The sequence below is a fragment of the Cucurbita moschata genome, unplaced genomic scaffold, assembly GCF_002738365.1.
Source record: "Cucurbita moschata cultivar Rifu unplaced genomic scaffold, Cmos_1.0 Cmo_Scf00037, whole genome shotgun sequence".
NCBI lineage: Eukaryota > Viridiplantae > Streptophyta > Magnoliopsida > Cucurbitales > Cucurbitaceae > Cucurbita > Cucurbita moschata.
In genome coordinates this window covers 1,490,977-1,509,641 of record NW_019268553.1, presented here as the reverse complement: position 1 = coordinate 1,509,641, position 18,665 = coordinate 1,490,977, and the positions used below count along the sequence as shown (strand labels likewise).

At 38.0% G+C, this 18,665-nt stretch overlaps 4 protein-coding genes across 11 annotated transcripts in view; 3 read left to right on the top strand and 1 right to left on the bottom strand.

The window, feature by feature from the left end:
* Nucleotides 1–907: 907 nt before the first annotated feature.
* Nucleotides 908–2,888, top strand: LOC111432187 (60S ribosomal protein L13a-4-like). 2 transcript variants are annotated; one of them, XM_023069028.1, is made up of 4 exons: nucleotides 908–1,237; nucleotides 1,719–1,835; nucleotides 2,017–2,104; nucleotides 2,514–2,888. In XM_023069028.1, the coding sequence occupies exons 1-4, from the start codon at nucleotides 966–968 to the stop codon at nucleotides 2,655–2,657; spliced, it is 621 nt and encodes a 206-aa protein (XP_022924796.1). In that variant the 5' UTR covers nucleotides 908–965; the 3' UTR covers nucleotides 2,658–2,888. The 2 variants fall into 2 exon arrangements, with proteins under 2 accessions (XP_022924796.1, XP_022924797.1); XM_023069029.1 differs by lacking the exon at nucleotides 2,514–2,888 and adding an exon at nucleotides 2,203–2,272 and having other exon boundaries at nucleotides 2,017–2,157.
* A 294-nt stretch (nucleotides 2,889–3,182) lies between these two features.
* On the bottom strand, nucleotides 3,183–11,121 carry LOC111432199. Of its 2 annotated transcripts, XM_023069053.1 has the most exons (14): nucleotides 10,991–11,121; nucleotides 10,847–10,926; nucleotides 10,633–10,744; nucleotides 9,723–9,805; nucleotides 8,646–8,711; nucleotides 7,582–7,682; nucleotides 6,532–6,650; nucleotides 6,084–6,124; nucleotides 5,414–5,502; nucleotides 4,818–4,995; nucleotides 4,622–4,738; nucleotides 4,398–4,442; nucleotides 4,086–4,211; nucleotides 3,183–3,810 (listed from the first exon to the last, which is right to left on the bottom strand). In XM_023069053.1, the coding sequence occupies exons 1-14, from the start codon at nucleotides 11,046–11,048 to the stop codon at nucleotides 3,676–3,678; spliced, it is 1,350 nt and encodes a 449-aa protein (XP_022924821.1). In that variant the 5' UTR covers nucleotides 11,049–11,121; the 3' UTR covers nucleotides 3,183–3,675. The 2 variants fall into 2 exon arrangements, with proteins under 2 accessions (XP_022924821.1, XP_022924822.1); XM_023069054.1 differs by lacking the exons at nucleotides 10,847–10,926; nucleotides 10,991–11,121 and having other exon boundaries at nucleotides 9,723–9,801; nucleotides 10,633–10,702.
* A 2,054-nt stretch (nucleotides 11,122–13,175) lies between these two features.
* On the top strand, nucleotides 13,176–17,535 carry LOC111431831 (protein PHR1-LIKE 2). Of its 2 annotated transcripts, none has more exons than XM_023068533.1 (6): nucleotides 13,176–13,738; nucleotides 15,292–15,368; nucleotides 15,477–15,531; nucleotides 15,745–15,823; nucleotides 15,910–15,976; nucleotides 16,947–17,535. In XM_023068533.1, the coding sequence occupies exons 1-6, from the start codon at nucleotides 13,546–13,548 to the stop codon at nucleotides 17,388–17,390; spliced, it is 915 nt and encodes a 304-aa protein (XP_022924301.1). In that variant the 5' UTR covers nucleotides 13,176–13,545; the 3' UTR covers nucleotides 17,391–17,535. The 2 variants fall into 2 exon arrangements, with proteins under 2 accessions (XP_022924301.1, XP_022924300.1); XM_023068532.1 differs by having other exon boundaries at nucleotides 13,177–13,738; nucleotides 15,907–15,976.
* Nucleotides 17,536–18,343: 808 nt separating this feature from the next.
* Nucleotides 18,344–18,665, top strand: part of LOC111431775 (probable calcium-binding protein CML22) — a 3,345-nt gene continuing 3,023 nt past the window's right edge. For 3 of the 5 annotated variants that reach the window (XM_023068482.1, XM_023068481.1, XM_023068480.1), the window contains exon 1: nucleotides 18,361–18,536. The gene's annotated coding sequence lies outside the window, so the exon portion shown is untranslated. Of the gene's footprint in view, nucleotides 18,537–18,665 lie in introns of all 5 variants that reach the window. The other 2 variants (XM_023068479.1, XM_023068483.1) reach the window with 1 other exon arrangement.

Sequence of the window (18,665 nt, the reverse complement as noted above, 5' to 3'; positions counted from 1 at the left end):
GCATCGCATACACAAAACCAATAAGCTCTTAAAGTTTGCCACTTACATATATTTGAGACACACACAACTCTCTTCAAAATGGAATAGAAAGCTTAAAGTTCATCATAATATATATATATATAGTCACATCTCCTACTCGGGTTATATTGTATCAAAGTTGTAACGCATTTTCTTGCTCACGTTTTCTAAGACACCTTTTCTCAAACGTGACTCGTGTTCGATCATATGTTCGAATTGTCCACGACTTATGAGTTTTATATGGCTGATTCATTTACAGGGTTAGAACAATCATTGTCCCGCTGACCCGCGATTCGATCACCAGCTTTTGTTTTGGTTTTTTTCTTGAATTATATCTTACTGGGAGAGTGTTCACTCTGATACCATTTGTAATGTATCATGTCAATGGTCAGGCTAAGGTTTTGAATCCATATTTGACACCTAATGGCCCAACACTCTCATGCATCATCGACGATATGTTCACGTTACCTACTTATTTTGAAATATTTCTTAATAGTGAAGATTATCACAACAAACCAACGAGAGTTATTTCAGCATGTTTTGTCCTTACTTACCTCCCGAAAAGTATATGAGTGAGGGTAAATCGTGTTAAAGGACCCACTTAGAAGTATTTGAAGACAGGCAGATAATATGGATACGTCGTAGCAATGCAGGAGAATGTCGAGGTCATCATATGCTGCCCGACAGTTTGAATAAGTACAAGGATTTTAGTAACCCTAAAAAAGACAATACCTTATGGTTTGTTTTTTTTTTAAAAAAAAAATAGAAACTAGAAATAAAAAAGATGTTAGGCCCAAGATGAGATAATGGGCCTTGAAAAGCTCGGCCAGGCCCAGCCCATCAAATCTAAATCGCATATACATATCGAAATCTTTTCCTCAAAGCAGGTCTTTCTCCCTAAACCCTAGTTGCTCGCAGAGACTGAGAGAGTAGCCGCTGAACCAAACATGGTGTCGGGTTCTGGAATCTGCGCGAAGCGCGTCGTCATCGACGCAAGGCACCACATGCTCGGGAGGCTGGCTTCGATTGTGGCCAAGGAGCTTCTCAATGGCCAGAAGGTGGTCCTCGTCCGATGTGAAGAAATTTGCATCTCTGGAGGATTGGTTCGCCAGAAGATGAAGTACATGAGGTTCTTGAGGAAGCGTATGAATACCAAGCCCTCTCATGGCCCTATTCACTTCCGTGCTCCTGCCAAGATCATATGGCGAACAATCCGTGGGTAATGTCTGTTGTCGCATTGTTTTTTCCTGTTTGTTCTTGGTTAGATTGAGATGAAAATGTGTGTTCAATTGTCTTTGTATTGCTTGAATGTGATTTACTATGATTTATTTAGGTATGGAATCGGTCATGAGAGCAGGAACATACATTTATGTTTTCTTAGTGGTATTTGAGTTATTTGTTTAGTTTATACCTGGGTAGGTTAGGAACAAAATTGTTAGTGAGGCTGTATTATGATGTAGAGCGATTGTCTTTGTATTTGTGGCTTACTAATGTTTGGTTGGCAAACTGTTAGGCTTATGGATGCCATATACAAACTGTTAACTCATATGCCATATTTCCATTTCCTCGAGGGAACTAGTGACTTTAACTTCTTTGCTTTAGGTTAGGGGTTTGGATTCGTCCTTTATCTGTTTTCAGCCCAAAATGTATGTGCTAGATAGGTTGGTAGCTTATATGTTTACTGTTTGTGTGTTTCTTAGGATGATCCCACACAAGACAAAGCGTGGAGCTGCAGCTCTTGCTCGTTTGAAGGCATATGAAGGTGTTCCTCCTCCCTATGATAAGATGAAGAGGATGGTCATCCCCGACGCTCTCAAGTGAGTTTGAGGATGATCTCTTTTATGGTGCCAGTTGGCAATTATGAATTCCGTTTGTTTACTTAGTAATCTTAGCTATGAATTCAAATTTTTAGATGCAGAAGTAATAAATGAAACAATGCAAGTAAACCCTTCTATGTACTGGCTTTCTGTATTGACGTGTCTCTATATTGGATATTAGGGTTTTGAGACTTCAAGCTGGACACAAATACTGCTTGTTAGGCAGACTCTCATCAGAAGTGGGATGGAATCACTATGACACTATCAAGGTACGGATTAAGATTGATGAATCCATACCATTCCATATTGTTTCTATATTCTATTTTCCAACCTATCAAATCAACATTTTACGATTTTTTTCATGCCCCCAATCTTACCTGATTTATCATTGGAAAAATTCCTTCATTCATCTTTGTCATTGAAGTAGGATTTATGAATGATATGGGGTCCATTAAGTATAGTAATCTATCATCTAATGACCTGTTAAATGTTTGAATGGAAATGTACTATTGTAGTAATAGAAAATTTTCCGTTTTCTTCAAACCTCCCCCATTTCCAACTATCGCAATTGGTCATGTTCCATTGATTTTTCATGTTGATGAAGTGAATAGATGATGCTTTTGCCTATTTTAAACCATTCTATGTCGGATAACCTGATTTCTTTTTTCGTTCCCTCAGGAACTTGAAAGGAAGAGGAAGGAGAGGGCTCAAGCAGCATACGAGAAGAAGAAGCAGTTGACTAAGTTGAGGGTCAAAGCCGAGAAGGTCGCAGACGAGAAGCTTGGTCCCCAGTTGCAAGTAATAGCCCCAATTAAATACTAGTTTGTTGCAAGGTTGTGTTTAGTTGAGAATGCCTAATGTTATGGGAGAATGGAGTTGCAGTTGATTTTGCATTTTCTTTTCTAGTACCATTTTGTTGTCTATTGATGATGTTGGTCGCCATTTTTTCCTTTCCTTTTTCTTCGGATTTTGAAATTAGTTAAATTTTGGGGAATCACTTGCTATTCCTTATTCTACTTACTGCAATAGATTTCGTCCACTGAAAATAAGCTATATTTGGAGCAAAATCTGAATGTTCAGGTCTATAAGCATGAAATTTCGATGGTTTCTAAAAATTATTGAAATTGAAACCAAGTTACCTTGGGAAATTAATTACAATAATGATCTGGTTACAAATATCCCTTATATTAATCTATTGAGATTAATAGATAATGTATTTATTAAGTTGAGATGAATTAAAAAATGAATCTAGAAAGATTAAGGAGAATTTTCATTTATTTATATGATGCCAGAATTTTTAGTGAAAACTTGGAGAATCTACGAGTTTTGCATATTGAGGCATATATCTATCATTCAAATTAGAATCTACCAAGAAGTTAAATAGATTCAAATAATGTATTGTCTTTCCCCATTATTTAAAAATCAATACAAGTCATTGCATAAACGGCATAAAAGAACTGAATTTAGAGGTCAGGGTAAGAAAGTAGGTCAACGACGGCCGCAGTCATTGCCCTTTATTTTCCCATAATCAGTTTCCGTAAATCAAAAGAACAATATTTTCGTACAGATGTTATGACCTCTTCCATGCGTCCTGGGAATGATTTCTCCGGCATTTCGATCATTACCACAACGATGCTGTCGATAGGAAACTGCCACTGTAACCATTTACCTTCGCAGGCGACTCAATGATCATCTCATCCAGTCCCAACCATCTATTCTGAATCTGTTCTACCTCTAAAGAAATTGTGTTCGGATTTCTAATGCACACAATACACGATGGAAACAAAGAAAGAATTCAAAATTTTCAGCTCACAATTGTTGGAAGCTCCCTCCCTGCTGCCTACTTGATGTTGTGTGTTGGAACACTCAGATAAAATTTCGTGTTCTTGAAGTCATCTAGAAGGGGATTGTATCCATCCTTCAATCTCGTCTTTGATGGCAATCCGAACTCTTCCATGAACGACGATGTGTCAAGCTGGCACCAAAATGGGGATGGGGGCAAACAAAACTTCAGCATTGCCAAAAGAGGAAATTGACAGTGAAATCAAACTCAATCATGCAATAATAGTCAACATAATTCTTACATTATAATGATACCTAACTTAGTAATTCAGTTCAAATTAGGAAGAAATTGGAAACAAAAATTATTTATCTTAATCTTCGTTTAGAATCTGATGCTATCTATCCCTCAGCATCAGAGTGCGCCAGTTTACAAGAATCAAGCGGCATGTCAGAGAGTGTGCAACTTACAATTATTGTTCGCCTCTTTTTCCCTGTCTTTGGCTTATCTCCATGTAATTTCAGCCATCCAGAACAATAATGATCAATCTGTTCCAATAATAGGAAGTCTGTGGGGAAAAAGATGTCAGCATCACCCTGCAGATCGACCATTTTAGTACTTTTTCAAGGTGGAAATAGCAACACTCACTAGAAAATGAAAAGGCAACAGCCGGTGCCTCACTTCAAAACCTCTTCAAGTTATACAATAAGAGGATTCTAATGATAAGGGAAAGATAGAAATTTGAATCTAGTTTTAAGTTTCTGGACTCCAGGCTTGCGTACCTTTGCATCCAGATAGCTTTCATAGTCTGAGCTGCTTCCGTGTGCCTGCACACCGCACATTACAACGTAAACAATTGAAACTACAACCATTTTACGTACTCATTCTCGGACAAAAAATAATGTTCGTTTTATGTACTGTTATCTGATTTTAATACAAATCTATCATCCAGAAGATACCGAGTAGCAGGATTCTCAATCCTCGTCAACTAGAAGAAAGAACATACCTTGGTTGAAACTAATGGTGCTCTTTCACCAGCTATCCTCACATCAGGTAAGTAACTAAAATCCGAAGCAATTAATGACATCTTTGGTAGCACACGATGCAACACTTCGAGTAGATTCTGCACAACCAGTACAACACTAGAGTTGGTGAAATCTCGGGAGAGGGAAGGGGACAGGATAAATGAAGTGGTTTCTCACCAAGCAACCAGTTGGTAGCCAACATTTTCTGGGTTTTGGAAACGCTCTAGACCAAATGCCTTTTGCTTTTGATAGTAAACTGCTTTTGGCCTGGTCATTTTCATTGAAATTCACAATCTCTACACATCGCTTAATAAGAGGGTCTTGCAATGGTTTATATAATTCCACAAGTGATTCCCTGCAGCCATAGAGAAGCAGGATCGGCAACAACTCGAAAAAATCGTCACAAGTAAAAATAAGCCAAACATCTTGCTAGGCAACATATCACAGAGAAGCTTCTTATATACACAGTGCCTGTTGATGACTACAGTTTTAAAAATGGAGCCCGGAAGAAAGCTTCTTCAACCATGGCCAAAATCTGAGAACATGTTTTTTTTTCCCCTTTTGGATGAGGCCCAACGATGCTGGTGGGCAGAAAATGACTATGGGCCGGTAAATAAAGTTGAACTTGTTAACAGAACACCCTTGTTTCTTGAAGTATTTAACCATATCACATACAGATGAAACAAATGAACCAATAGTCTAACAAGCGATCTCCTCTTTTAGGACAATGTAGCAAGAACTAAATGAAGGCAGGCATGAATAATAACGCATACCTGTCAAGTTGCTTTTCTACCCATACTTCCATCCATGAGGAAACCTGATTTTCTGAGTAAATAAGATCATGAGGAAGATTGTCTAGTACCTGTGAGAAATCAACAATTTAATTCGTCAATGAAACATAATATTGACTCAAAATCAAAAGAAAGTTAGAAACGCTTGAAGATGAACATTCACATTCTCAACAAAGTCTTTGGTGAAAATTTGTTACAAGATTATGATTCATGATTGAGTGATGAAACAATGAGCAACAATTGAGGAAACACAACAACGATGTACTATATCAACAAAAGCAACTCAATCCCTGCGCCCATCTTCTATAGATATGTAATCAAACTCTTCCAATTAAAGGATCAGCAATTTCAAATTTTCCACAAGTAGTTGATCTTTAACTCTTTATCCCTAATTTTATAATCAAGCGTGCATTCAGTTTTTCATGTTCGACCTCCTCCTTTACATGCTCATTTGCAAGATCGATTAGTGCTAATTTTAAGAAGCAAAAAGTGAATATATCGATCAACATTTATTCAACGGAAATATGGGGGGTGAGGTGGTCCCTGAAATACACATAAATGTGGAAAAGGAATCTATGACCTTTTTCTTGTTCAAATTTTTGAAAGAATGTAAACTTTGTGAAGATATACGAGAGCTAAAGACGAGATATACCTCAAGCATAATTACCCAACATGGCTGCTCCTTCACTTCTCCTGTGATAGGAGGAAGGCAATGGTTAATTAAAACTATATTGTAGAATCATAAACGCAGAGGACATATTTAAATAAAGGAGAAACAAAAAGTAACAACCCACTACCCATTATAGATAGTCAGCTGCTGGGTACGAGGAAAAACGAAGAACACAGTTTAAACACTTGTATCTACATTGGAATCTGTTCTCTTTTCTCATCCCCCACAACTGGGTGGTCTCTCCGGCACAAAAGAAATAATTGCTTAGACACCATGTGAGAACTTTCACCCATTCATTCATCCATATAACTCTTCAAACTTGATGCTACCCCCCACCCATCCATCCATCCACACACCGCCCAAGACAAAAGTATGCAACTGATTGACAGCACTTGAAAGGAATAGTTTAGGGAAAGGTACGAAAACATACCCCATCCACTTAAGTCAACAGCATCACGACATTCTACGCTGAATTTTGATTGGTGACTGCGAACCTCTCCAACAGTTTGTCTTTGTATCTCCGCTAATGAGGGACTTATTTCCACTGAGCTACAGTTATATATGTAATTATCACGTAAGACATGAGGACAGAAAATTGAAACATGGGGAAATGGGAAATTGAGAATTTTTTCTTGCATGTACCTTAAATCATACATTTACACTTTTGATGTTAATTTTTAGCGAAATTGGTTAAATAACTATAGTAATTTTTTTTTTATGTAGAATAGATACTATGTGCATATGTTCTCAAAATTTACAAAGGTCTTTCGGGGCGGGGGGCGGGGTTATTGAAAGTACAAGGACTAAATCGGGACATTTGAAAGTACATAGAAGAGACCAAAATGATATTTTAACAAACTAACAATATGGTTATTTTTAAAACTTATTGAAAGTACAAGGATTAAATTTGGACATTTGAAAGTACAAAGACTAAAATAGAATAAGTCCCAAAGTACCGAGACCAAAATGGTATTTTAATCAATAACTTAATACAAAAGATACAATTACTATTAATAATTCAAGAATAGAAGATATTAAAAACTATTCTAGCTTACATATTTTTAGGATGCAAATAGAAAACAAAATGACTTTTGTCTTTGTGTTTTTTCTTTTTGATATCCTAATAATTGACTCACTAGTCTAAGTATTCATTAAGGTATATTTAAAAATAGTTCCAACATACTGTTTCCTATAAAAATAAATAAATAAGGTTAATATAATATGTTTTTTAAGAAAATTGCATTATGAAATATATGATAACATACATGAGGTGGAGGATTTTTAGGAAAGCTATAGAAGTCTAAGATCTCTCTTTAAAATGTGCGCCTCTGTATTGATGTAAAGAAAACTGTTGAAGGTAGTTCATTGGCTATATTGAGAGCACATGGCATGAATGTGCCATGCCATAAAGTAATTGAGCCTAGAAACTATAAGGATATCCCAGCTATGGTAGAGAAAAAAACGCTGCAAAAGCACATACGTATAAGTCATATTGTTGTAAACTCTTGTAGGTGCATTCAACATAATGTAATCCATTATCCCCTTTGCACAAGTTCCTGATCCGCCACCAATTTCATATATCTGTGGACACAAAAAAACACACACACACACACATACACACAATCAAGTAGGCATAACATGACTAGAGAATCGAAACATATAACTTGTTCAACATCTTGAAGGCTCCTATTTCAAAAGAAGGCTATAACTAATAATTTGTTTGACTGCTTGCAATGACGTCGTGGAATATTTGGATTAATGGAACAGAACAACCTTGTGAAGACAAATATAGAGATACTTTTAAACTTCCGGATTTTGTTCATTTTTTGGCTTCTTGATTTGTATTAATTCCAATGGGGAGGGGGGGGGCGTGTTGTAAACCAAAGGACTTCAGATAGGAGACATTTCATGTCCTTGTCCTCAACTCTACGTCCCTGCCACTAATACAAAGTTTTTGCTTCTAACCCAAAAAAACTATAGCATAGTGTTGAAGCACCAGGCAGGGGAGATTCCATATAGCTTGACTAAAAATACCGAGTTCTTAAATTCAGTAATGGCTCATAAGTTATAACCACATATCTAATACGATGCTCACACATCTGCTGACGAGGAAAAACATATCTCTAAAAAACACTAGTGGTGATTCTTATCAAATAAAGAGACTTCCTGATTGGAGCTCTTAGAGTAAAAATTCACTAAATCTCAACTTTTAACTATGGTCACATTATGGCTGTATGTCAATGATTGTCAATAATTTGATTTCCTACGGTACAGAAATCTTTGAGCTTTATTGTGTGGGACAGGACATCTCAACCGGCTACCACAAAAGTACTAGTTATTTAGCAATCAAGACAAACAGAAGATGGGAAGGCATCTTAGCGAAGATAAAATAGTATGACACAATAACAGAGATGTTTAGATTTAGCAGCCAGGGAACTTGTCAAATTGCATACACCTTCTACGTGAAAAGAAAAATGCTACAGCAAAAAGATCCCGAGTGGCTATGAACTTACAGTTAAAGATCAAGAAAGATAGAAATCTTACTTTTAGAGGAACAGAAAGATTAGCAGTGCGCATGATTGCTTCGGCAATCCCATGGGCATACCAAGGCTACAAGGAAACAAAATTTCAGAATCAAAGACGATGAAAGCTGACAGACAAAAGTGACCAACAAAAGCAAACGTGAATGATGTAGCCACAAAATTACTATCAAATTAGCTAGATTACATAAATGTTGAGAAAGGAAATTTTTTATTCTACTCTCACCAAGGTCGATTAAAAAATTAACAAAGAAAATTCATGGGTATACTTTTTTCATGCAAGTTTAAAACCATTTTTTTAAAATTACATTGAGGAGAACTCCTTAGAACTAAAGGACACAAAGGTACAATCTATAGAACAAGGAGAGAATACTCGATAGCAGACCCAATGTCTCCTTGGAAAAAATATCTTATTATAACATGAGCATAACTCAACGTTACTCCCCTTTAAAAGTTCATAGGTTCAATCCCCACCCCCATATGTGATAATATATTCTAAAAAGAAGAAAAGGGAAATATTGCTGTCCAAATTAATGCTAATACTACATATGACGCCCCATGAAGAATTTAACAAAGAATCATGAATTGAGAGCAAAAAGTAATACCTAGCAATAGAATATGAAGGAAAAAATTCACATTCGTAATTTTTTCTTTTTTTAATTTACTTATTTTAAAAAGAAATACTCTCGCATTCATACCCTGCATCGTGCACATGTGCACTAGCATCTAACATTCCTACCCTTCCTTCAAAAAACGTGATATAAAAAGGTTTTTTTTTTTTTTTCATTTTTAAACGTTGCAATACAGATGGCCAAGTTGAATTATTAGCCTAGTGGATAAATTCCTAGAGAGTGAGAGTGAACGAGAGAGAGTATACATAAAGAAACTCTTCAAAAACTTGGACAAAAGAAATAAGAAAATCTACAACAAGATTTAGTTAGACGGCTATCCCAAAATCCTTCAAAAAAAAAATGATAATTCCTTCTCAAGCATGACAACCAAACAACAGACATTCAGATTGCACGCATGAATCTGCACATATGTGAGTGAGCATGCAAGAGAGAGAGAGAGAACCAATTGCCTTAAAAAGCTCCACTGGAGTAAACCATGATGAGTCACTCTGCTTGTAAATTTTATCCAAGTATCTCATATAAGCTTTCCTGCCTAAATCAAGCACACGTTTCAGTACATGAGGCAAAAATCACAGCATCGATATTAGTACTGCATTATGCTTCTTAAGAAATTAGCATGGTGAGTTGACCAAAGTATGATACAAAGCATTGAAAAGAGAAGCAGAATTAAGCTTCCAATTGCTGGAAAACAATAGATTTAGCAGAAAAGTACGTATTAGAAAAATTTTGGGAAAGGACAAAGTCAGCATAAATTAGTCAAAAAACTCGAAATGGAAGTCTCAGAGAAGGGTAACTTCCAAAACATAAGATCAATACAACAGATAGATCATAGTATTACTAAAATCAGTTTCAAGGCTGAAAAAAAAAATTGAAAAGGAAGAAAATAATGTACAATGTCATGCACGAGGTTTTCAGACCCTTTATTTGCGCTACTGCAAGCAACTCAATCCCAGCTGCCATTATTTGTCATTTCTCTACGATAAATATTCAATTCCATATATCTATGCTCAAATACTTTTGACCTTCAGAGGACGACTTTCATCGATTATAGAACGACATTTCTTCGTAGAGAACAAAAAGGGCCGCATGGTTAACTAAAGTCAGATAAAAATTTGCTTGTGATATAGACGTAAAGTTTAATAACACAGACACACACCACGTCCTTCAAAGTTCAAATTAAACGACATAAATCAATTGATCGGAAATATAATTACTCTTAAGCCCGTCTCCCGGCCACAGTTTGCTAGCTATTGCAGCAAAACACTGATAAAACAACTTTGGAACGCTCATCAATCCCAATAATTCATTCCTAAATGCTCGTGAACACCCGAACTATGAAAATTTGAAACGATGGCGTACCTTCGAGCTGATTGAACTTAATACTGCGTTCCATAACTCCAACCGACCGTGACCGCTGAGCGAAGTATCCATGATTTGCATCATATAATGCGGAATGTATGAAATCACGAACCTGATGAGAATTAATCATCGAAATCCATAACTCCAAAATGCGAAATGTGAGGCAATAGACAAGAACCAATCCGAAAACGAGATAAAACCAGTTAATACTTACAAGAATCGGCTCCTCGCCCACAATGTGAGTAGAAAAAAATGATCGAGATAGAACAGCGCACGATTCCTGACATGAAATCACTGCAAAGGAAAATCAAGTATTGGAGACGAAACTGCAGAATGCATGGAAATAGAGAGAGAATACCTCTGGTAGTACAAAAGAACAAAGAAAGCTTTCTGAAAGAGAGCGCCAGTGACGCCATGACCAGGATGTCAAGCTCTGAGAGAGTGGGATTGCTATTCTCGCTGAATTGAGGGTTCTGGAGGGATCGGGCATAAACCCTCGCGCCAAATTAAATTTACCCCGTTAGAATTATGAAATTACTATCTTAGCCCAGTTTCTTATATAATTATAATTTTCGTCTTTTAGTTTAATCTCAATTTTTATTTAAATATTAACGAGTCCTTTATTACAGTTAATAATGTGGCTTGTATGTATAAGATAATAAATAAAAATGTGTAAACTCTTGTATTTAAAAAATATATATACAATATTAATTTTTACATTTAATAAATACTTTTAAATAACATTTAAAATAAAATTTCATAAAAATGTCGGGACTTGAATAATATGGCAGTGACCTATAATAAAAATTGAAACTCGAACGTGTCTTAACGTTTCAAGTGACTACCACACTCATTATATGACCTATTTTCCATAAAAAGTATAATCGATAATGGTTCTGATACATTTATGAAATATGAAGGGTAAAATCGTACTTTTCAAAATATATATATGGATACTTTCAAATGAAGTCGTGTATATAATATGCATCTCGTTCTATAATCGTATCATCGTCAGCCTCACGATTTTAAAACGCGTCTCTCTTATGAAAGACTGATGTGGGATCTCACGATATCTCACAGATCATTTGTTCGGAAGGAGAATTGTTGATGTTGTGTTTTGCTTATTAGTCGTCTATTTAGAGTACAGTCTGTATGGAGACCACATCTGAATGAGAGCGGTTCTAATGATACACAGTAACTTTCAGTTCATTTAAGCTTTTATTAGTTAGAATCGTTCTCATTCAGATGTGGCATCCGTACATTCATGTACCACTCATTTAGCATCGAGCCAAAGAATCAAAACCCTAATGGAAGGACAATAAAGGAAAATATAAATATTTTAAAAAAATTGTTAATTTTCTATTGGTCATAAATAAAATAATAATAAACAGAGCAAATTCTGTTTGGATAGTCATAAATAAAAATAACCAAACACTGGATAAGCCAAACAACTTCACATTTTGTCGCAAGAAGAAAAGGGAAGAAGTTACATGAATGGTCAGGGAATTGGCTATCCCGGTTATGAGTGGGTTATCCACGAATCCAATCACGCCTCAAATATCTCTCCTCGTCTCCACCGACCAGCCAACATTATAACTAATAAAAACTTCTATTTAATTTTTATTAGATTTTTTAAAAAACAGTCGTCAAAATGACTTTTTTACCCCACCCAAAACATACCTTGAACGGATGACGTCACGAAAAAATGGGGGACAAAATCTAAATTTACAATTTGACATTCCAAAATAAATAAATAAATAAACCACCAGCTCGTTTTATGGAGGGGTCCAGCCTGGCCGCCCAGCTTTGGCTGGCCTCCCATCTTTTTGGACTATCTCTGTCTCTCTTATCCATAAATATAAAACAAAATTAAAAATACTAACCCGTCAAAACAGACAATATTTAGTAAATAAACTTATAGTTATAAATTATATGAAAGTCAGGCACTAAGCTATGTGCATCAAGAACATTAGCTCATAAGAAGATGAATTGTAAAATCTGACATCGATCGGAGAGGAGAATAAAACATTTCTTATAGAAATCTCACACTACTCTTGTCACAATCGCACTCTCGATGGAAGCGGATTTACGATTGTGTGACACTTACTTTCTAATAACAGTGAGCTAAGCTAATTCGTTCTTACGTTGCTTACGGCCAAACCACGTATACTCGAACCTCTGGCCTCGGTTTAAAAAAAAGATCTTAGAAAACGATGGTAGAGAGAAATTTTCGAAAGAGAGAGTAACAACCACTCACACTATGTAACTAACAAACCATGAATTCGGAGGTTGTTGTTGCTCCATTAATGGCGGCATAAAGCTCCAAATTCTCATGTGTCCACTCTCAGTAAAACAAAATTGAAACATTAATCTAACCATTTCTAAAAGCTTTATCATTTTTTGGGTTAAAAAAGCAAAAAAGATTCCATGGACGCCATGGATTCAAGCTCTAGAGAGAGAAAAGAGGGTATTTTTTTGGTCAGCAAAATCAAGTTCTTCCTCTTGAAATTCACTTTTTTTTTGGTTAAAAGATTTTATAAGAATTTTCAAAGAAAAAAAAAGAAGGTCTAAAATCAATCACATGGCAGCAGGTTGCCTTTCTGATTTAGCCTTCTACCCACGCTTGCACAGACTCATACTGACAAAGACAGAACACACAGAAAAAGAAAACAAAAACTTGGGACAGAGACTGCGCACAAACATCGCTGTCTTGTTTCTCTCTCTTTTAAATTCATTTTATATATATATTTCTTTTCTTGATTGCTCGACCCATTTTCGGAGCTCCGACCCAAAAGGGTCGTTTTAATTTTATGGAGTGGATTTTTTGGCTCTCACATTTTCGTTTTTTTTTTTTTTTTTTGTTTCACTCGCCGGAGCAAAAATGCTCTCTGGGTTTTCACAGGAACCGGCGGAATGTACTCTGTCATTCCGGCGCTGCCGATGGACGGCGGCGGCGGCGGAAAGTTTCAGGGTTCTCTAGATGGAACGAATCTTCCTGGAGATGCTTGTTTGGTTCTCACGTCGGATCCCAAGCCACGCCTCCGATGGACGGCGGAGCTCCATGAGCGATTCGTCGACGCCGTCACTCAGCTCGGCGGCTCCGACAGTGAGTACAGCTTTTTTCCCTTTTTTTTTTGTTTGCTTTCTAATTGCTTCTCTCTGGAATTTGGGCTCTGTTTTAATGGTTGTGTCACTTAATGCTGGCTTGAAGTGGGTGGAGGTGTTCTTATATCTATCCTTTAGAGGGTAAGGTACTTGGTGTCACAATCGCACTTTTAATGGTAGCGGACTTGCGATTGTGCGGCACTCACTTTCCAACGATAAGTGAGCTAAGCCAATTCGTTCTTGTGTCGCCTACGGCCAAGCAACGTATGCTCGAGCCTCTGGCCTCGGTTTTAAGGGAAGGTTTTAGAGAACGAGGGCAGAGAGAGAATTTCCAAAGAGAGATTTTTTAAAGAGACGTTATATAAGCAAGCAAGAGAGAAATAACAACGGCTTACATTATATAACCTTGGGTAGGGAGAAGTTGACATGCATCGTCCTCCTCGATCACATCATGCACTCTTCTATATTGGCCCGCATATGGCCGGATGGGCGTCTCTTGAGAAACGCCACTTTACTTGTCATGGGGTGAGGCTCACAACCTACTCTCTTCATAGTATGGTTGTGACATTCTCCCCCACTTAACTTAGTCATCGTCCTAGATGACTTACTCGGGTCACAATCATATTGCATATTGTGACATTTGGCTCATGCGGGTCGGTGCTCTTATTGGTTAAATTTCAACCTTTGTAACGGTTCGATCATGAACGGTAGAAATGATTGAATTTGCTATTAAACTCGTAAAAAGAGTAGTGTAGCGGTTTTTGTTCATATTGGTTTCACTACGATCCACTTTTCTATTAAATGCAATAGAAATAGACCATGTCGACGAGTTAGTTCGACGTCCTACCGACAGGTATGCAAGCAAGTATCGTCCTTTTTTTTAGGGTAGAGTGTCCTTGAGGGAGATGTGGCCTACAACTAGATTCATGTCTATTGATTTGGTGTCCTTGAAGTTTCTTTCATTTAAGACAAGCTGAGTTAAGTTAGGTTTCTCATTGCTCCCTTAAAAGTGTTGGGCATGGAAAAGAAGTGTGCACCTAGATGAAAAGAAAAACGTTTCCGGCCCGGGAGTATCCCAACACGGAGAGTTTGCCATATATCGGGGTGGAAGATGGAATCAGGTCGGTGAGGGCCGCGAGAGCGGTACCAAATCGAGGCAGGTGAGCGAATAAGGATTGAAACCCAATATGAAAACACTTCCGCTCATGGCTGGACTGGAAAAAGATGCGGGAGTAATATCACTTGAGTTAGGGGCCTTTTTTTGCAGGATGCCAGGTGTGTAGGAACGCCCAAACGGGTTCGGTTATATAACCATTCTATATGGCTAAGATGCAAGCTTTAGCACTAAGAAATGATTGCTTGCTGAATAGAACGATTTGTATCGGTTTCTTGTTCGATTATTATGTTTTAATACGTGCTAGAGAGTAAACTCGTCGAGTTCGGAGCCATGGTGTCGTCTTGGTTGCTCTTTCTATAGAGTTGTATGATACTTTCTCTTATTTGATTTGTTCCTAATGGTCAAAATGCTGATATTGGTTTCTCTACACTTTTCAGAGGCAACCCCAAAAACAATTATGAGAACAATGGGAGTAAAAGGCCTCACCCTTTATCACTTAAAATCACACCTCCAGGTTTGTTCATATCGCCGTTGTACCGACCGGGCCGAGCCCGACACTCATCTTGTCTTGTTCTATTGTTTGTTCGACAATGTATGTTTTCTTGATGCCTTGTACTAGCAGAAATATCGGCTCGGGAAGCAATCGTTCAAGGAATCGACGGAGAACTCGAAGGATGGTACGAACTTCCTCTTCAAAACAGTTGGGACTTGGCAGTTTCCTTTTCTTGTTTTGTATGGAATGAAGTAGCAAATAGTTCAAACTGTGGGGCATGCTTACTCATTTTTATCTAGAGAATTATACATCGACCTACCCGAACCACCGGTTTCAGTTTTTTGCTGTATATCGTTTGTGTGTGAAGCTTAAACGACTCATAGATATGGCCTTTCAGCTTCTTGCATTGCAGAAAGTCAAGAAACAAGTTCGTCATCATCGCCATCATCGAAAATAATAGCTCGAGATTTGAACGAGTATGCTCGACTTTTTCCTTTTATGTAATGGTTTTCCATGCTCTATATATGTCTTGCATTGAGTAGTTTTGTTTTTCGAACAGTAGTTTCCAAGTCACGGAGGCGTTACGAGCACAAATGGAGGTTCAAAGAAGGCTGCACGAGCAGCTCGAGGTTAGTCGTTCGTTTGTTCTTCCTGAAGGAACTTGAATTTGTAACGGCCTAGACCCACCACTAGTAGATATTGTCCTCCTTGGGCTTTCTCTCTCAGGCTTCCCCTCAAGGTTTTTAAAACGTGTTTGCTAGGGAGAGACTTTCACACCCTTCTAAAGGGTGTTTCGTTCTCTTTCCCAACCGATGTGGGATCTCACAATCCACCCCCCTTCAGGGTCCAACGTCCTCGCTGGCACTTGTTCCTTTCTTCAATCGATGTGGGATCCCCGCCAACTCCACCCTCCTTTGGGGCCCCAGCGTCCTTGTTGTTACACCGCCCGTGTCTATCCCCCTTCGGGGAACAACCTCCTCACTGGCACATCGCTCAATGTCTGACTTTGATACCATTTGAAACACCTCAGGCCCACTGCTAGCAGATATTGTCCTCTTTGGGCTTTCTCTTTCGGGCTTCTCCTCAAGGTTTTTAAAACGCGTCTGATAGGGAGAGGTTTTCACACTCTTATAAATGGTGTTTCGTTCTCCTCCCCAACCGATGTGGAGTTTCACAATCCACCCCCTTCAAGGCCCACGTCCTCACTGGCACTTGTTCCTTTCTTCAATCAATGTGGGACCCCCACCAACTCCACCCTCCTTCGGGGCCCCAGTTTCCTTGCTGGCACACCACCCGTGTCTAACCCCTTCGGGGAACAACCTCCTCGCTGGCACATTGCTCGGTGTCTGGCATTGATACAATTTGTAACAGTCCAAGCCCACCGCTAGCAGATATTGTCTTCTTTAGGCTTTCCCTTTCGGGTTTTCCCTCAAAGTTTTTAAAACGTGTCCGTTAGGGAGAGGTTTCCACACTCTTATAAAGAATGTTTCGTTCTCCTTCCCAATCGACGTGGAATCTCACAGAATCTATTGCTATAAATCTTGAGAAAACTCACTGTTTTCCATTTTCAAGTCCATGCTTCTTTTACTTTAAGCGCAGGTGCAGCGTCGACTTCAACTTCGCATTGAAGCACAAGGAAAATACTTGCAGTCGATACTCGAGCGGGCGTGTCGAGCATTGAGCGATCAGGCTGCAGCATCTGCTGGACTCGAAGCTGCACGAGAAGAGCTCTCTGAACTTGCAATGAAAGTAGCCAATGAGTCTAAAGACATAGCACCATTGGAGACTCAAAAAGTGCTTCCCTTTTCAGAACTTGCTGCTGCTCTAGAAAATCCAAAGGCTCCTACGGTTATGCCTCGAGTAGGCGATTGCTCGATGGATAGCTGCCTGACATCAGCTGGAAGCCCGGTTTCCCCGATCGGAGTAGGATCAACTACCACCGGAATGAAGAGACCGAGACCAGTTTTTAGTCATGGAGATTCAATGGCGCTCGAGGGCAATGCTCGACGCGACGTCGAATGGATGGTGAGTAATGTTGGATGAAAATTAGGACTTTGCCTTAAAAAGTACAGCCTTTTCTTCTGAGCTACTTGCTCTCTTGTTCACTTCTGTAATGGAAGTATTATACAATCTGTTTTGTGGCTTGTAAATTCTCATAATCAGACGCTTTTGGCCTCTTTGATCTTCATTTACATCTCTAACATAACATGGAGGGCAAAATGGTAAAATTTAAAAGTTATTCTTGCATTAAAGTCACCGACGCTACTTACCTCGACCTTTTTTCGGGAATATACCAAAGTGTTGCTCGAATTTGTGTTGGTCGTTGAAAACCGTCAACAAGTATTCGCGGAGTGATATTTCATTGTTACTTTTTAAAAATTTGTCGATTGACACAAAATTCATTACCTTTTCTCATCATTGTCTCTCCACCCAGAAGGAGGATCGTTGTCTTGTCAGGTACGTTAAAGGTAGTTCGAGTTTTTTTTGGGAGTATGACATGGATTACTTCAACGTCGTAGCACTTGGTACTTGAACTTGACTCGAGGTATTTTCTCTGCCCTTTCTTACCATGAAAAAACAGGAGCACCTTGCATCTTTGAACCGATAACCATCTTTCGGCTAACCTAGCCTCCTCTATCCCTCTGGACCAATAAGGGGGTAATACAGGAATATTCACCGAGGCAAAGTCCCCGCGAGATTGACATCTCTTAGATGCCCGTGCAAATAGAAGCTTAATTGAAAAAAGTCATCATCTTTTTAACTGTTGTGCTTTTCTTTAAATAATTTATAAGGTGTCGATAGACGACTGACAATAATAATATTTGTTTATAAAAAAGTAAACGTCAGTTAATGCTACTTTTAAAATTTCATTCATATTTTTTAAATATAGTTCTAATATAAATAAAAATATATTTGAAATAAAATATTAATTATATATAAAAAAAAAATACAAAATTTATGTGTATATATATTTATTTATTAAAGTTAAGATATTTAAAGCATAAGCATTTAGGATCATAGGTGAGCAGAGCTGCTCTGTTGTCAAAGAAACCCATAATGGCATCTCCACTTTAGACCAAAGCGAAACCCGTTCCATTTGTCTTCTCTCCGTTGCTCTTTTGTTTCCTATTTCCTCCGCCGAACTTCAGACGAGCTTTCTTCTCAGTGTTTCCATGGAAGATTCATCTGGTGAGTACAGCTTTCTTTTTCTTCAGAGTCCATGTTGTCTCTTTCGCTCAGTCTTTTTGTTCTTGCTACTCGATGCTCATTCAATTCATCGCAGAGGAACAGACGGAGTATTTTTTTTTTTTTTTTTTT